The following is a 16976-nucleotide window of genomic DNA, read 5'->3' as shown; positions in this document are numbered from 1 at the left end:
CCATGGGGAAAAGAAAGTTTTGGACTAACCACAAAAAAACTAAAAACATAGTGCCCCTTTAATATTTTCTTTGTTTCCAGTTTGAGAGGCTGTTGCTATAGTGACTGATGGGCGAAGCACACAGAAATGCAATGTGCAGGCAGCCAAAATTACCTACAATCTTGAACGCCATCTTCAGCCCAAAAACCCCAAAACACACGATCATGCACAGTCAAACCAACACTGCAGCGCCACTCACAGGCCACTTACTAAATGACAGACAGTGCAGGGGGCAGGGCTTACCTGTGATGTCAAACCAAAGAGGAGGAGTGCTGTGCTGTACGGAGACCACACCCACAATCTCTGACACTTTGTCGTTCTCCATGATGGTAAAGTTGTAGAAGGTTTCATCGAAGAGCAGAGGAGAGGAGAAAGCAGTGGGCCGGCGGATCCACTCGATGTGAAGACGAGCCATGGACGACTTCTGAGGGCGGCCATTATCTGTGGCTTTTATCTGAAACAGTCAAGAGGAAAAGTGGTTACAACTCTCAGACCAAAAGTTAATGTCATTGTCAGTGAACCCAACTCACAAACTAGGAACTTTCCACAGTGATAAAGTGCACCATAAAAACACTGAATAATTATAAAAAGTTGAAATATATATTATAATTTTAATAAATATATATATATATATATATATATATATATATATATATATACATACACAACATCAGAACAACAGTGCAAACATGACATATTAAGGTGACCAGTATTATAAAGTGTCCAGTTTCATACAGATATTCTAAAGCGTCAATTGGTACAGATATTTTAAAGTGTTCATGATACCATCAGCAGAGGGGAAGAAACTGTTCTTATGACGAGAGGTTCTGGTCCCAATGGACAGTAGCCTCTTGGCAGAGGGAAGTGGCTCATATAGTCCATGTCCAGGGTGAGAAGAGTCAGCTGCTATATGGCCTGCTCGCCCCCGAGTCCTGGAGACATACAGGTCCTGGAGAGATGGAAGGCTGCAGCCAATCACCTTCTCAGCAGAGCGCTCTCTGCCTGTTCCTCTATGAGCGTTCTTGATGAGGGAGCTGATGGTTAGCTCCCACTTGAGGTCCTGTGTGATGCAGGTGCTCAGGAACTAGAAAGAGTCCACAGTGGTGATGGGCGAGTCAGTCAAGGCGAGGGGAGGCAGGGGGGCTGTGACTTTCCTGAAGTCCACAATCATCTCCACTGTCTTCTGGGTGTTAAGCTCTAGGTTCTTGCTGCTGGACCGGGGCACCAGCTGGTCCACCTCCCTCCTGTAGGCAGACTCATCACCATCTGAGATGAGCCCGATGAGGGTGGTGTCATCCGCAGACTTAACTAGTTTGATGGAGTTGTGGCTGGAGGTGCAGCAGTTGGTGTACAAGGAGAAAAGCAGGGGAGAAAGTACACAGCCCTGTGGAGTTCCTGTACTGATAATCCGAGTGTCCGAGACATTCTTCCCCAGCCACGTGAGCTGCCTCCGGTCCGTCAGGAAGTCAGTGATCCACCTGCAGGTGGAGTCAGGCATGTTGAGCTGAGCAAACTTGTTCTGGAGCAGAGCTGAAGTCCACAAACTGGATCCTGGCGTAGGTTCCCGGGGAGTTCAGATGCTGGAGGATGAAGTGAAGGGCCAAGTTAATGGCGTCGTCTACAGACTAATTGGCCCTATAGGCGAACTGCAGAGGGTCCAAGAAGGAGGGAGGTGAAGGACTTGAGATGGTGCAGGACCAGGCGCTCAAATGACTTCATGACTACAGACGTCAGCGCCACAGGTCTGTAGTCATTAAGTCCAGTGATCCTGGGCTTCTTGGGGACAGGGAAGATGGTGGACAGCTTGAAGCAGGCTGGGTCATGACATGACTCCAGGGAGGTGTCCATGAAGACAGGAGCCAGTTCCTCAGCACAGTGTCTAAGGGTGGAAGGAGAGACACCATACGGGCCCGGGGACCAGCCAAGATCTTGAATTTAGCATTTTATGTACATACGGTTGGGGACAGTACCTGTGGAATGGTAGACTGGGGTGGTGGTCCCTCTGTATATGAAGGGGGACCGAAGGGTGTGTTCCAATTACAGGGGAATTACACTCCTCAGCCTTCCCGGTAAGGTCTATTCTAGGGCACTGGAGAGGAGAATCCGACCGATAGCCGAACCTTGGATTCAAGAGGAGCAGTGTGGTTTTCGTCCTGGTCGCGGAACACTGGACCAGCTCTATACTCTCCATCGGGTCCTTGAGGGTTCATGGGAGTTTGCCCAACCAGTCCACATGTGTTTTGTGGATCTGGAGAAGGCATTCGACCGTGTCCCTCATGGTGTCCTTTGGGGGGTGCTCCGGGAGTATGGGGTCCGGGGCTCTTTGCTAAGGGCTGTCCGGTCCCTGTATGACCGAAGCAGGAGCTGTGTTCGCATTGCCGACAGTAAGACAGACCTGTTCCCGGTGCATGTTGGACTCCGCCAGGGCTGCCCTTTGTCACCAGTTCTGTTCATTATATTTATGGACAGAATTTCTAGGCGCAGCCAGGGGGTGGAGGGGGTCTGGTTTGGGAACCAGAGGATTTCATCTCTGCTGTTTGCAGATGATGTTGTCCTGATGGCTTCTTCGAGCCAGGACCTGCAGCAGGCAATGGGGCAGTTTGCAGCCGAGTGTGAAGCTGCTGGGATGAGAATCAGCTACTCCAAATCCGAGGCCATGGTTCTCGACCGGAAAAAGGTGGTTTGCCCTCTCTGGGTGGGTGGCGAGTCTCTGCCTCTAGTGGAGGAGTTCAAGTATCTCGGGGTCTTGTTCACGAGTGAGGGACGGATGGAGCGTGAGATTGACAGGCGGATCGGTGCAGCTTTTGCAGTGATGCGGTTTCTATATCGGTCCGTTGTGGTAAAGAAGGAGCTGAGTCCAAAGGAAAAGCTCTCGATTTACCGGTCAATCTACGTTCCTACCCTCACCAATGGTCATGAGCTCTGTGTAATGACCGAAAGGACAAGGTCGCGGATACAAGTGGCTGAAATGGGTTTCCTCCGTAGGGTGGCCGGGCGCACCCTTAGGGATAGGGTGAGGAGCTCGGTCACACGGGAGGAGCTCGGAGTAGAGCCGCTGCTCCTACACGTCGAGAGGAACCAGATGAGGTGGCTCGGGCATCTACTCAGGATGCCTCCTGGACGCCTCCCTAGGGAGGTGTTCTGGGCATGTCCCACCATGAGGAGGCCCCGGGGAAGACCCAGGACACGCTGGAGGGACTATGCCTCTCGGGTGGCCTGGGAATGCCTTGGGGTCCCACCGGAGGAGTTGGAGGACGTGTCCGGATTGAGGGAAGTCTGGGAGTCCCTGCTTAGACTGCTGCCCCCGTGACCCGGCCCCTTGATAAGCGGAAGAAGATGGATGGATGTACATACTATGCTTTTTGCAAACCAAGCCTATGTGTAACTTTTACAATTTCACTCTTTGACTCTGTATTATGTTTATTGATATGAAGAGGGAAACACCGGCAGGCTTTTTTATTTTTTTGTGACAAAGACACGATAAACAGATGAAGTCAAATTTGGATAGAATGACCAGAATGAGATGGTTTGGACATGTGCCGAGGAGGGATAGTGAATGTATCGGTAGATAGGTAAATGTTGATTTTAGACCTGTTAGGAAACACAAGACCAAGATGAAAACCAACCAAAGAGGAAATTTATGGGTGTAATGAAAGAGAACTTGATCTTAATTGGTGTAAATAGAATCTGTGCACAGTAGCATGCTAGGTAGCCACTTTCATTTAAACTGCAAAATATAAAATAAACTTAAAATGAAAATTCATTCAAATAAAGACTCTCCAAATATTTTAGTAATAATAATATAGCTAGAATACTTTGTGGAGTTTTAATATTTATTATGCCTCAAAATTTGCATTAGCATTAGCACTGAGACCCAAACATCCCTCTTTCTAAACACAGAATGGTCTTCAGGTGAGGTATTCATTTATCTGTGTAGTGTTTATCATGTTGTCTGTGACATCCACCCACAGCTCTCTGTCCACTGCCTTATCTTTAAATATTTATTCATTTTAACATGAATCTGCAAAAGCCTCATACAAATACATTTGGACAGGAAGTAGTGACGCTAACAATGAGGTTATGGGGCGCTGTTGTGCACAGAGCGAATTGACAGGAAAGGATGCAGAGGATAGGGTCAGAAATCTGCAATTTACTATGTAGAGGGTGACTACAGCTATGCAAATTAAACAAATGAACCAAAACATACTTGCAATTAAGAACCCAGGACTAAACCCTAGGACAAGATTGAGTACTCCATACCGTGAGAATATCATAGCTCCCAGCAGTAAAAGCCTTTCGGGATGACACCACTGCTGTTTTGGGATCGATGAAGAACTTGCCGTCCTCGTTGCCATCAACGATGCTGTAGGATAGATCTGCATTGGGGCCCTCGTCTCGATCATGGGCAAACACTCGGTAAATGGGCTCTCCTTTCTTCTTCCTGTCCCGCTCTGGTAGCTTGACCTGGTACACCTTCTCCGAGAACATGGGCTTGTTGTCATTCTCATCAATCACTTGCACCATCACCCAAACCGTGGTCTGTCTTGGGTTTGGACCACCGTCGGATACAACCACCTGGAGAAAGAAGAGAGGAGATGTTTAGTCAGAACAGAGTTATGAAAGACAACATAGGCAAGCTTCTTCAGGTGCTATGCTGATTCCCCTGAAGTTTAGAATCAATTTAATCCACATTTTTGTTCCTAAAGTCATTCTTTTTTTAAACGAGTAATGGTCTGTTTTAGCCCTAATTTAGTTATAGGTGGTATTTGGTGTGAAAGGTTTGAGAAATATTTGTTTATTAAAGTGGCAAAAGCTTCAAGTAGACAATATGCATTAATGATTATTTGATATTTTGTCTCATTATAAAATAAAATAATGTTATGTTCAGACAGTAACTCTAGTAAATTAATCTTACTTGAGCAGTAGTTTCCCAAGTATCTTACCTGAGTACTTCTTGGGGCACTACTTTGTACTTTTACTTACTGATACATTATTCTGAAGCAAAAGTATCTTACTTGAATACAATTGTTGTTTACTCTCCATCTGTTCATCTTCATGTGCTATTAGAACTATCCAATTAACTTCAGTGAATGTAGTGCAACATACTGAAGGGACTATGTCTCTCAGCTGGCCTGGGCTCTGATCAGAAGAAGTGGTAACACTTTAAAATACGGTCCGGGACTTACCAGTACTTACGGTGGTAGTTAGTAGATACTTGACTGGTAGTTACGGTGGTACTTACAGTGGTAGTTTGTGGTACTTACAGTGGTACCTATAGTGGTACTTACAGTGGTACTTACAGTGGTACTTACAGCGGTACTTATAGTGGTACTTACAGTGGTACTTACAGTGGTACTTATAGTGGTACCAGAAGTGATACTTAGACTAATAACTACTGGTACTAGTACTGGTACTTACTGCTAAATCATATGAAGTGAATGGTATTAAAGAATATGGTGTTATTAGGCATATGAATCTTTGATTTCATTATACGTTCATAGAAAATACACAAGACAAAACACTGTGAAAACACAAACACTTTATTATGACAAATTTCACATTAATACGACAATCAGATTTAAAAGAAATTTCCAATAATGACAATAACAAATAAATGACACGTTTTAAATGAACATGACAGTGATACATACTGTAAAATATCAATACTTTAACTGCTATTTTAAAGCGAGACATTATGGTACTTGCACTATTAATTACTGGTACTTACTGTAGTTTATACTGGTAATTACTAGTACTTTCCGTGGTACTTACTGCTGTATGTACTGGTAATTACCATAATAGTTACTATGGTAATTACCAGTACATACAGCAGTAAGTACCACGGAAAGTACTAGTAATTACCAGTATAAATAGTATTACTAGTACTTTCCGTGGTACTTACTGCTGTATGTACTGGTAATTACCATAGTAACTATTATGGTAATTACCAGTACATACAGCAGTAAGTACCACGGAAAGTACTAGTAATTACCAGTATAAACTACAGTAAGTACCAGTAATTAATAGTGCAAGTACCATAATGTCTCGCTTTAAAATAGCAGTTAAAGTATTGATATTTTACAGTATGTATCACTGTCATGTTCATTTAAAACGTGTCATTTATTTGTTATTGTCATTATTGGAAATTTCTTTTAAATCTGATTGTCGTATTAATGTGAAATTTGTCATAATAAAGTGTTTGTGTTTTCACAGTGTTTTGTCTTGTGTATTTTCTATGAACGTATAATGAAATCAAAGATTCATATGCCTAATAACACCATATTCTTTAATACCATTCACTTCATATGATTTTGCAGTAAGTACCAGTACTAGTACCAGTAGTTATTAGTCTAAGTATCACTTCTGGTACCACTATAAGTACCACTATAAGTACCGCTGTAAGTACCACAAACTACCACTGTAAGTACCACTGTAAGTACCACTGTAAGTACCACTGTAGGTACCACTGTAAGTACCACAAACTACCACTGTAAGTACCACCGTAACTACCAGTCAAGTATCTACTAACTACCACCGTAAGTCCCGGACCGTATTTTAAAGTGTTACCGAAGAAGTGTCTTGTTTAAGTCTGTGAGTCCCTGCAACCCAGCCTCGGATAAGCAGAACAAAATGGATGAATTAAAAAATGGATGTACGGACTCAGGCACTAGGCCTGTAACAGAATAAAACGTGTAAAATCAGATCCTGTCGCCTTTCACTTAAAATGAAACAAGAAAAAGTAATATAACTAAGTTCAAAGATTTATAGCACTGGGTGAGGTTTTCTTGTTCCCTTTTATTAATTATGTATAAACTGTAGGTGCGATTCCATTGTGAAGGCCAGTCCACCACAGCAGCTTCGTCACTACTTCATGTGAAGTCTTTTCAGAGCTTCTGTAATGAAAGCACAATGTCTTGTTCCTAACTGACAGCTCATTCATTAAGCCCTCCATAGTCCAGTCTCTTCTTCTCTACTGCAGTTTTCATTTATCACACTCTAAAAAACACATGCTTTCCTCCTGTCTTTACTCACCTAAGTCATTAAAAACTGGGTTATATACGGGCGCTGTGTCCATAGCAATGCATAGTATGATAGAATGCTCCACAATTTAGATCACGGTCTGTTGTTGATATCTTCCTTGTCACTTGGTATAGAATGTAGAAAAGATCATTTTGCATGGACCAAGTTGGGATGGGCTGTTCCTGGATAAATAATATTGGCTTGGATTAACATATAAGCTTGCCAATGCTTCAGTGGCATGTACTGGACATCTACCTAGAGCAGCCTAAGAAAGATTTGTCCATCATTTTGTCCATCATAATTGTACCTACAAGGCCACTTATCACTCATACAAAGAATTTATAAAAGCAAGGAATGTGACATGTAGCCATGGGCAAGATACTTCACTTTTGGATCCGACATCAAACTGCCAAACGAAGACAACAAAAAAATAAATGCTGATAACTATACTGTGCATAAATTACTCTTTTTTTTTGCATGGGATTCAGAATGATGAGAAATTAGAACTGTTGCCATTGCAATGAAAGATTTAAAACAAAATATTATATAATTTGAATCTGAAAATGGTCAATCAGGATGGTGAAACCCATGCACAGAACTCGTAGTAATTCAAATCCATCAGTAATATGTTTTAATGTTCTGCCTGATCAAAACAATGGAACCAGTTGGCTCTGTTTTGTGGCTTGGGTCAAAGTCAAGAAATAACTTTTTGGAGCATAACTTAAATAATGATTTATCTGTGAAAATCAGCCAGAGTGTCCATCAATAACTCAGTGTATGCCTCCCCTTTAGTGACTCTGCTGTCTGTAGTTTCCACTGGAGTGATTAGCAAGCTCAGAGTGTAGCTGGTTGGACACTTTTCCACATAGCCCAGATGTTTGTGAGCGGTTTGTGAGGTAGGTCCAGACTAAAGCAGGTTTTAATCACTGCAATACCTCTGCTCTGCCTCCTGCTGCCATCTGTTCACTGCCTCTTTGTGTATTTATGTTTGTTATATTCATGATTCACAGCCACTGACAGACGGAGCACAGGCGCAAACAAGAGAATAAATTCAATAGATTATCCCATTCTATTTGGTTTAAGCAGACTTTCACTCAATGTAGCTGCATGCCACTTTTGCAAATAATAAGACATTAGTGAAAATATCCAAAATGATATATGCCATCATATACACTCACCTAAAGGATTATTAGGAACACCTGTTCAATTTCTCCTTATTACAATTATCTAATCAACCAATCACATGGCAGTTGCTTCAATGCATTTAGGGGTGTGGTCCTGGTCAAGACAATCTCCTGAACTCCAAACTTAATGTCAGAATGGGAAAGAAAGGTGATTTAAGCAATTTTGAGAGTGGCATGGTTGTTGGTGCCAGACGGGCCGGTCTGAGTATTTCACAATCTGCTCAGTTACTGGGATTTTCACGCACAAACATTTCTAGGGTTTACAAAGAATGGTGTGAAAAGGGAAAAACATCCAGTATGCAGCAGTCCTGTGGGCGAAAATGCCTTGTTGATGCTAGAGGTCAGAGGAGAATGGGCCAAGTGATTCAAGCTGATAGAAGAGCAACGTTGACTGAAATAACCACTCGTTACAACCGAGGAATGCAGCAAAGCATTTGTGAAGCCACAACATGCACAACCTTGAGGCGGATAGGCTACAACAGCAGAAGACCCCACCGGGTATCACTCATCTGAACTACAGTTGAAGACTGGAAAAATGTTGCCTGGTCTGATGAGTCTCGATTTCTGTTGAGACATTCAAATGGTAGTCAGAATTTGGCGTAAACAGAATGAGAACATGGATCCATCATGCCTTGTCACCACTGTGCAGGCTGGTGGTGGTGGTGTAATGGTGTGGGGGATGTTTTTTTGGCACACTTTAGGTCCCTTAGTGCCAATTGGGCATCGTTTAAATGCCACGGGCTACTTGAACATTGTTTCTGACCATGTCCATCCCTTCATGACCACCATGTACCCATCCTCTGATGGCTACTTCCAGCAGGATAATGCACCATGTGATAAAGCTTGAATCATTTCAAATTGGAACATGACAATGAGTTCACTGATAGAGCATCTTTGGGATGTGGTGGAACGGGAGCTTCGTGCCCTGGATGTGCATCCCACAAATCTCCATCAACTGCAAGATTGCTATCCTATCAATATGGGCCAACATTTCTAAAGAATGCTTTCAGCACCTTGTTGAATCAATGCCACGTAGAATTAAGGCAGTTCTGAAGGCGAAAGGGGGTCAAACACCGTATTAGTATGGTGTTCCTAATAATCCTTCAGGTGAGTGTACAATGACTTGCAAAAGTATTCATCCTTTTTCAAATCTTGTCACGTCACAACCACATATTTAATTTTTTTTTTTATTTGCATTTTATGTGAATAAGTAACACAAAATGGTACATACGTATGAAGTAGAAAAAATATACATCATTTCCAGATAAAAAAAAAAACAAAACAAAACCCCACAACTGAAAAGCTCAGCGAGCATAAGTATTCAGCCCCCCTACGTCAATACTTTGTGTAGCAGCCTTTTGCTGCAATTACAGCTGCAAGTATTTTGGGATATGTCTCCATCAGCTTTGCATTCTTCCTGGCAAAACAGTTCAAGCTCTGTCTGATTTGATGTGAACTGCAGTTTTCAGATCTTGCAACAGATTCCCAATTGGATTTAGGTCCAGACTTTGACTGGGCCATTCTAAAACATGAATATGCTTTGCTTTAAACCATTCCATTGTTGCTGTGGCTTTATGTTGAGGATCGCTGTCCTGCTGGAAGGTGAACCGCCAGCCTAATCGCAAGTCTTTTGGAGACTCCAACAGGTTTTCTTCCATCCATCTTCCCATCAACTCTGACCAGCTTCCCTGTTTCAGCTGAAGAAAAGCACCCCCCACATCATGATCCTGCCACCACCATGTTTGACTGTGGGGATGGTGTGTTCAGAGTGATGTGTAGTGTTAGTTTTCCTCCACACGTAGCGTTTTGCTTTTAGGCCAACAAGGTCGATTTTGGTCTCATCAGACCAGAGCACCTTATGCCACATTTTTGCTGTGTCCTCCTAATGACTTCTAGCAAACTGTAAACAAGACTTCTTATGGATGGTTTTCAACAATGGCTTTCTTCTTGCCACTCTTCCATAAAGTCCAGATTTGTGTAGTGTATGACTAATAGTTCTCCTGTGAACAGATTCGACACCTGTGCTGTGGATCTCTGCAGCTCTTCCAAAGTCACCATGGCCCTCCTGGCTGCATCTCTGATGAGTGCTCTTCTTGTTTGCTCTGTAAGTTTTGGTAGACAGCCATGTCTGGGTAGGTTTGTAGTTGTGCCACACTGTTTCCATTTCTGGACGATGGATTGAACAGTGCTGCTTGAGATGTTCACCTCTTGAGAAATCTTTTTAGATCCAAGCCCTGCTTTAAACTTCAACACAACTTTTTCTCTGACCTGTTTGGTGTGCTCCTTTGATTTCATTTTGTGGTTTGCTCCCCAACACTCACTTAACAAACTTCTGTGGCCTTCACAGCACAGCTGCATTTATAGTGAGACAAGATTACACACAGGTGGACCCTTTTTAATCGTTAGGTCAACATTCAGTTATTCCAAAATCATCAGGCAACTTCTAAAAGCAATTGGTTGCATTCAAGAAAAAGGGGGCTGACTACTTTTGCGCGCTGCAGTTTTAAGTTTTTTATAAAAAAAAAAAAAAGAAAAGAAAAAGAAAAAATGGGAAAACTTGTAAAATTTCCTTCCACTTGTGTGCCATTTTGTGTTGCTCATTCATATAAAATAGTAAGAAAATGTATTTAAATTTGTGGTTGTGACGTGGCAATATATGAAAAGTTCCAGGGGGATGAATACCTTTGCAAGCCACTGTACATAACATTGTTTATGGGCTGTCAAAAATAGGCATCCAGATACCTACAAAATTCTGTATCAAAAGTAGGTACTAATTTGAGTACGGCACGGTGGTTGAGTGAATAGCACTCTCACCTCTCAGCAGAAAGGTACCCAGTTTAACTGCTTTCTGTGCGGAGTTTGCATGTTTCTCCCAGTGCGTGTGGTTTTCCTTCAAGCACTGCCCCCTGACACACTGACACAATCACATAAATATGACAGAAATAGACCTTTAATAGAGTGTAATATTAAAGAAACTACTATTATTTTGTGTTGAAAATGAAATGCTATGTCCTACCTATCGTAGCTCCTGCAGGGCTATAGCTGTGTGTGGCCTACAAAACAAATGGTGTAAAATATGATATATAGAGTGAATTGTACTTGTAAGTATTAAAAGTGTATTTTAAATGTTTGAAAATAAAGTACATTGATTAGTGTAATCCCCAAATGTGCAAAAATCCAACTCACATTAATGTAGAGCCCAAACCTGTGCTGTGTTTCAGGCTCATGGGAGAGAGGTCAAAAGACATTATTACTTTAAGTTATTGTTGCATTTCGTCTAAAGTTTTAGTGCGCCCGATCGTGAAATTGCATCCTGGCTAGTCTTTAAGAGTCTTCAGATTGTCTGAATAACTTGTTGCAGCCTATAGACGTGTGTGTGTGTGTGTGTGTGCGTGTGTGTGTGGGGGGGTGCGTGGGGGTGTGTGTGTGTGCGTGTGTGTGTGGGGGGGGGGGGGGGGTGAGTGTGTGTGTGTGTGAGAGAGAGAAACACCAGACATTACAAAAAATTGTCATTAACTTCTGAAGAGAAATCAATGTAGTGCCCTTCACTGGTCAAAGGCAAAGCTCACACTTTAAACTATGACACATTGTGATATTATGAGCTAATATGATGGAAACAAGACATGCTTATGTATTCATTAAAGGCGCACATTGATGTTGTAGGATCCGACACCTGCTTTTCTCTATGGAGACAGTTTAGCTTGGAATGTGCCACAGTATAGCCTTAAATGTATATATCTTCATGAAGGCAAGCAGGTGACACCACCAGGTCAAGTTACAGGTCAGAACTGCGGAAAAGCGAGCTAATTTACAGTAACATGCTTTTCAAGGGATTTTTGAGCAATAAAAACACCTGTAAATGCGAGAGGGAAGTTCAATGGTATTAGTTGGAAAACTCTCCACCTGAAAAGTTACATAGTGTGCTTTTATGTAAAATTTGATGTTATGAATTATATTATTATTATATTATCTGAGAAAAATTAAAAAGCAGCCAACTCACTCATACTCAACTCAGCCCATATGAGCACCTAAAGAAGCATTGTCAAATAGTGTTTTTAGTTCCAGTTTCATGTCTGTCCATTTTCATTGGAGTTTATGAAGGATTTGGTAAAATGGACATTAGAGTTGGGAACATGTTTTTTATTATAATAATGATTTTGATAATTGGTATTTCTAGTAAAATGTCAAGAATTTCAATACTTTTCAAATATTTTTTAAAGAATAATAAATCTGTTATGATTAGGAGTTTCAATAATCAGAAATAAATTTATATTTATGTTTTTACTTTGCTTCTTTAGTACAAAGTTCTCCAGTCCCATTTCACTAAGTCAGACCTTCCCCATGGTTCACTGATCAGAGTGAACAGTCCAAGTGAATTGCTCATTGGAACTAGGATTTGCAGCGATATTTGATTTGTAAGACCTTTTAGCTGCAAACAAACACTGACAACACACAGACCCCAGCCCCACACTCCAGTCCTCCTCAGCCAATCAGACGAGATCATTTCGGAGCAGCATAAGGTCCGGTCTTCTGCAGACACCTCCTATTATCTTCTAATAGACAGCCTCGTCCTCACGCGCGGCCTCCATTACCACGCTAAGGCGAGAGGGAGCTGTTCGGAGAAGCCAATTTGTTCCCATCTCCGAAGCTGGCAGCTGCTGAAGTAGAGCCAGTCCAGGGGTGGAACATGCGGAGCACTCTGTCAGCTGCTCCCATTCAAAGTACTGAGCCACAAAGCAGGGTGTTTGATGGCTTATTTCTACATGCACAACTCCCTGTTTCGGTCCCAAGCGGAAAGGGGAAAGATGAAAAAATAATCTAAGGCTATGAAAGTATGAGGTAACATGAAATAGGAATTGTTCTTTGTGAATTTAGGCCAGGGGTGTCCAAACTTTTTGCAAAAAAACATTCAGACTGATCATTTTTTGAACCATTCATATTAAATGCAAATTAACAATTTCATTATTTTTTAGCTTTTTATTACAAATGGCTTTCACCTTTCAAAAACAAAATGAATGTAAAAAAGTAAACATTTAAACTGTGGTTTTGATAATCACAATAAAATAAATTTTTCTGAGATTTTAGAATTTATTCACCTCAGAAGGTGAACAAATACCCTGCACTAATGTGAAGAGTGAAACTGAGATCTGGACCGTAGTAAATAAACCAGGTCTGGCTCAAAGACAATGGTTTTGATGCACAAAATGTCAAAAAGTCAGACTTGCCCTCGCACCAAGAATGTCTTCTCACACAAATATGTCGAACCAAACTCAGCATTTTCTTAGCAAAGGTTCAAATTTCTTTAAATCTGTCTTTATCCAGGTGATAAAAGTAAGTGCGCTTGAACAAGTGTATTTTACACATAATTATTTTTATTCCAGAGACTGTGGGCCAGTGGAAATTTGTACACGGGCCGCAATTGACCCCCGGGCCGGACTTTGGGTATGCCTGGTTTAGGCCATATATTGTAAAATTTTATTATTTCTCTAAATGCTTTGTATACCAGATGTAGTTTAGATCTGAGGCAGAATTGACACTGAAAAATATTTATTTATCTACACAGGGAGACTCAATTAAAAGCACGTAGACTCTCTTTTTCATGGGTGCCCTGTTCAAAAAAAAAAAAAGCAAAACAAAAAAAACAAGCAAAACTAGTCCATATAAACATTAAAACAGGTGTTGGTATGACCATTAAAAGTTTGTTACCAGAATTTTAAATTGTGTTTGTGGCGCAAAAGTATCCAGTTTTGCATGTCCTTGAAATATATTACATTTTTGTGAAGCCAAACAGCCAAAAACCCTTTTTCCCATCTCATTTCAAACTGTGAAAGGATGGAATAGATGTAAACTGTTATCTTAACTTTGCTTGCTCCCACAGATTCTAATCCCTAATAATACAGCCACGTAACTAGCACTGTCCTTTGGCTTGGTTTGACATTAATAAAATGTAGATATAGATGGTGCACAGTAGTCTGATTTTGATACAAGTGCTGCTTTTATCATATACGCTATGGGGCGGAACCTAAATGTACTTATTTACTAGAAAAGGAAATACTTGAAATACTATATATTTAAGCAGGTCATCTAAAACAAATGATTATGTGAGACAGAACTACAAAAACCTCCATGGTCAGACTTATATTTGGCAGTCAGAAAGTGTCTATTCTTGCATCATAGTATTGAGATATGGAAGTTTCAATATACTATACCATTTGTTTACTTTAATAGTAAATTTTACTTTCAACACACACACACACACACACACCCACACACATACACTCCCTTATACTCATATTAATTACAGACAGTACAAAATTTGTTTTGCCTTAGCACAGATATTGGGGTTAAAATGATTGGTGTATACTGTTTGAATCCAATTATATAGCATCTTATTGGCCAAGAATCAGGTTGTTCAAGTTGTTTTTAGCTTTAACGTGATGGACAAACTTTGCTCTGAAAGTTGTGAAACATGGGTATAAGTCTTTGTGGTGAATAATTAAGATGCAAGGAATATGTTTCAAAAGTGAGGAATAACTTTAGACCACAGCAAACCATGCACATTTTAAGCCAGTAAAAATAAGGTACAGAGCCTTCCAGTCCTGGTCACGCTTGACCAGTAGTGCATTAAAGGTCCCATATTGCACAAAAATTGACTCTTGAGATTTAAGCCATGTTATAATGTTGTTACCTCCCCCAAAACATACCTTAAATTGTGCTTTATTTCATTCAGACATGTTTGAGTAATCTTTTATTATTTGTATACATCTATCTACATCTGCAAAGCTTAAAATGCTCTGTTTCACCTTGTGATGTCATGAAGCAGTAGTTACAGTTACCTTTTACCTTTTGTTCAGTAGAGATTGGGAATTCCTGAGCTAAAATTATCCAAATGATTCTAGTGAAGGTGTATGGAGTTTTGAAACACTGAATACTTCCTGTATTACCACATGACATCACAAGGTGAAAGGTGGAGTGTTTTCAGTTTGAGAGGAAAAAAACTCAGCCTAAATATTTGTGTCACACATGTAAATGAAACAAAACACAACTCCAGGTATGTTTGTGATGAGGAAATAACATCATAAGAGAACACAAAATAGGGTAATATGGGCCCTTTAAATATGAGTGTGTGCTTACCTCCAACACGTGCTCGTTTTGCTGTTCGCGGTCCAGTTTGCGGGAGGTAGTGGTAATCAAACCTGGATCACAGAAAACAGAAGAAAACAATTACAAAGTGCCTGCACCTCCTCTGGCTCAGTGGCGTCGTGAGCTTGGGTAATTAGTGGGTGCTGTCAAACACGTGGCTGCCTGGGTGCTATTTTAAAGGGGGTTAAAGCAGAGAAGATGGAGTCATTAAAGCACTTGTACACAGATTATGAGCTACACACTGTAAAGGGGGCCAGTGGTCACATAAACCAAGAACAAACAGAGCTTCAGAGACAGGGGAATAAATATAGCACAGTGCACAGTGAGGTGTGAACACGACAGAAGACAGGGACTCTAATGGTATAGTAGTTTGTGTCGATGTTTGAAAAGCAACATTAGAAATTTACTAATTGCATTTTGAAGATAACGATGGTAAACAGTAGCAGAGTGTTTGTCCAGTGATCTGAAGGTTGGCGGTTTGAATCCTGCTCTTGACCTGAAAGTCATTAAGAGCAGTCAGATCCACTACCTCACAGGCTAGTGCACGATTCCAGCTCTCAGAGATGAATGCTGCCGTTGTGTCCTTGGGGATGACACTTAACCCACCTCCCCTCCAGTGTCTTACCAAAAAATGGCAAGATGAAATATAAATTGAATGCATCCATAAGCTGGAAAGAAAAATATTTCAAAACATTCTCTGCTCATCTTGGCTTTAAATCTATGGATTTTTCGTCAGAAATATTATCTTTGTACTCTGGTATGAGGTTAATAACATTTACATTTTTCTCATTATAATTCAAAATGTTTTCTTTTCAAGCATTTTGTGCATTGGTTCTAAAGTTGATAATCCAATTAGAAAGCACAATAAGGTCCTCACTTTGCCAGATCTTACAACAAGTTTGCATTGAACCCAAAATGGCTCTCTATGATACAATGTAACCTCAGTTTATGACAGCTAATGGCACTCCAGGTTCATTTGGGAGAATCTCAGTTTTTAAACTTGTAACAGCACAGGATAAAGCTTTAATGTGATAACTAATTACCTTTAATTTCCAGTACTTTAGCATGTTTCTCTGGATTGGCATGTCAGGTTTAATTCTCACCAAGTTATAAAAGGTACTTGGTTAGGAGCTAAACTGGCATATTACAAAACATAATTTCAAAAAGTCTACATAAAACTGTTGAATATTGTGGAGTAATGAGGTGAATCAGAGAACAGTTTGGTTGAATGATTCTTTTTCACTCCTGGGTGAGCATGAGAAGATGCCTCACTTGGTGGGTACAGATTTTTGCAAGAAGCAGAGGAAATATGGCTGAAAGATTTGGTAAAAATTAATGATATTTTTCTCACAAGGATTGAGAATTGAGAGGTTTGTGAAGTACGTTTGAATAATGGGGTTCTGTTAAAGTTCACACTTTAAACACAACCAGAAGTATAGACAAAAAGACTGAAACTATTACTTTGACAATGTTTAAATCCAGGCTCAAAACGGCTGAGGGACCCCAAGGCATTCCCAGGCCAGCCGAGAGACATTGTCCCTCCAGTGTGTCCTGGGTCTTCCCCGGGGCCTCCTCCCGGTGAGACATGCC

At 41.0% G+C, this 16976-nt stretch overlaps 1 protein-coding gene across 2 annotated transcripts in view; it reads right to left on the bottom strand.

Annotated features, from left to right (window-relative positions):
* fat3a (FAT atypical cadherin 3a) overlaps window positions 1-16976 on the bottom strand; it is a 135265-nt gene that overhangs the window by 78096 nt on the left and 40193 nt on the right. For both annotated transcript variants that reach the window (XM_055225931.1, XM_033976900.2), the window contains exons 3-5: window positions 15378-15439; window positions 4300-4614; window positions 283-493 (exon numbers count right to left, since the gene is read on the bottom strand). In XM_055225931.1, the coding sequence (XP_055081906.1) occupies window positions 283-493; window positions 4300-4614; window positions 15378-15439 (588 nt within the window). The remainder of the gene's footprint in view (window positions 1-282; window positions 494-4299; window positions 4615-15377; window positions 15440-16976) is intronic.

The sequence above is a fragment of the Periophthalmus magnuspinnatus genome, chromosome 13, assembly GCF_009829125.3.
Source record: "Periophthalmus magnuspinnatus isolate fPerMag1 chromosome 13, fPerMag1.2.pri, whole genome shotgun sequence".
NCBI classification, from domain to species: domain Eukaryota; kingdom Metazoa; phylum Chordata; class Actinopteri; order Gobiiformes; family Gobiidae; genus Periophthalmus; species Periophthalmus magnuspinnatus.
This window is presented reverse-complemented; position numbering and strand designations above follow the sequence as displayed.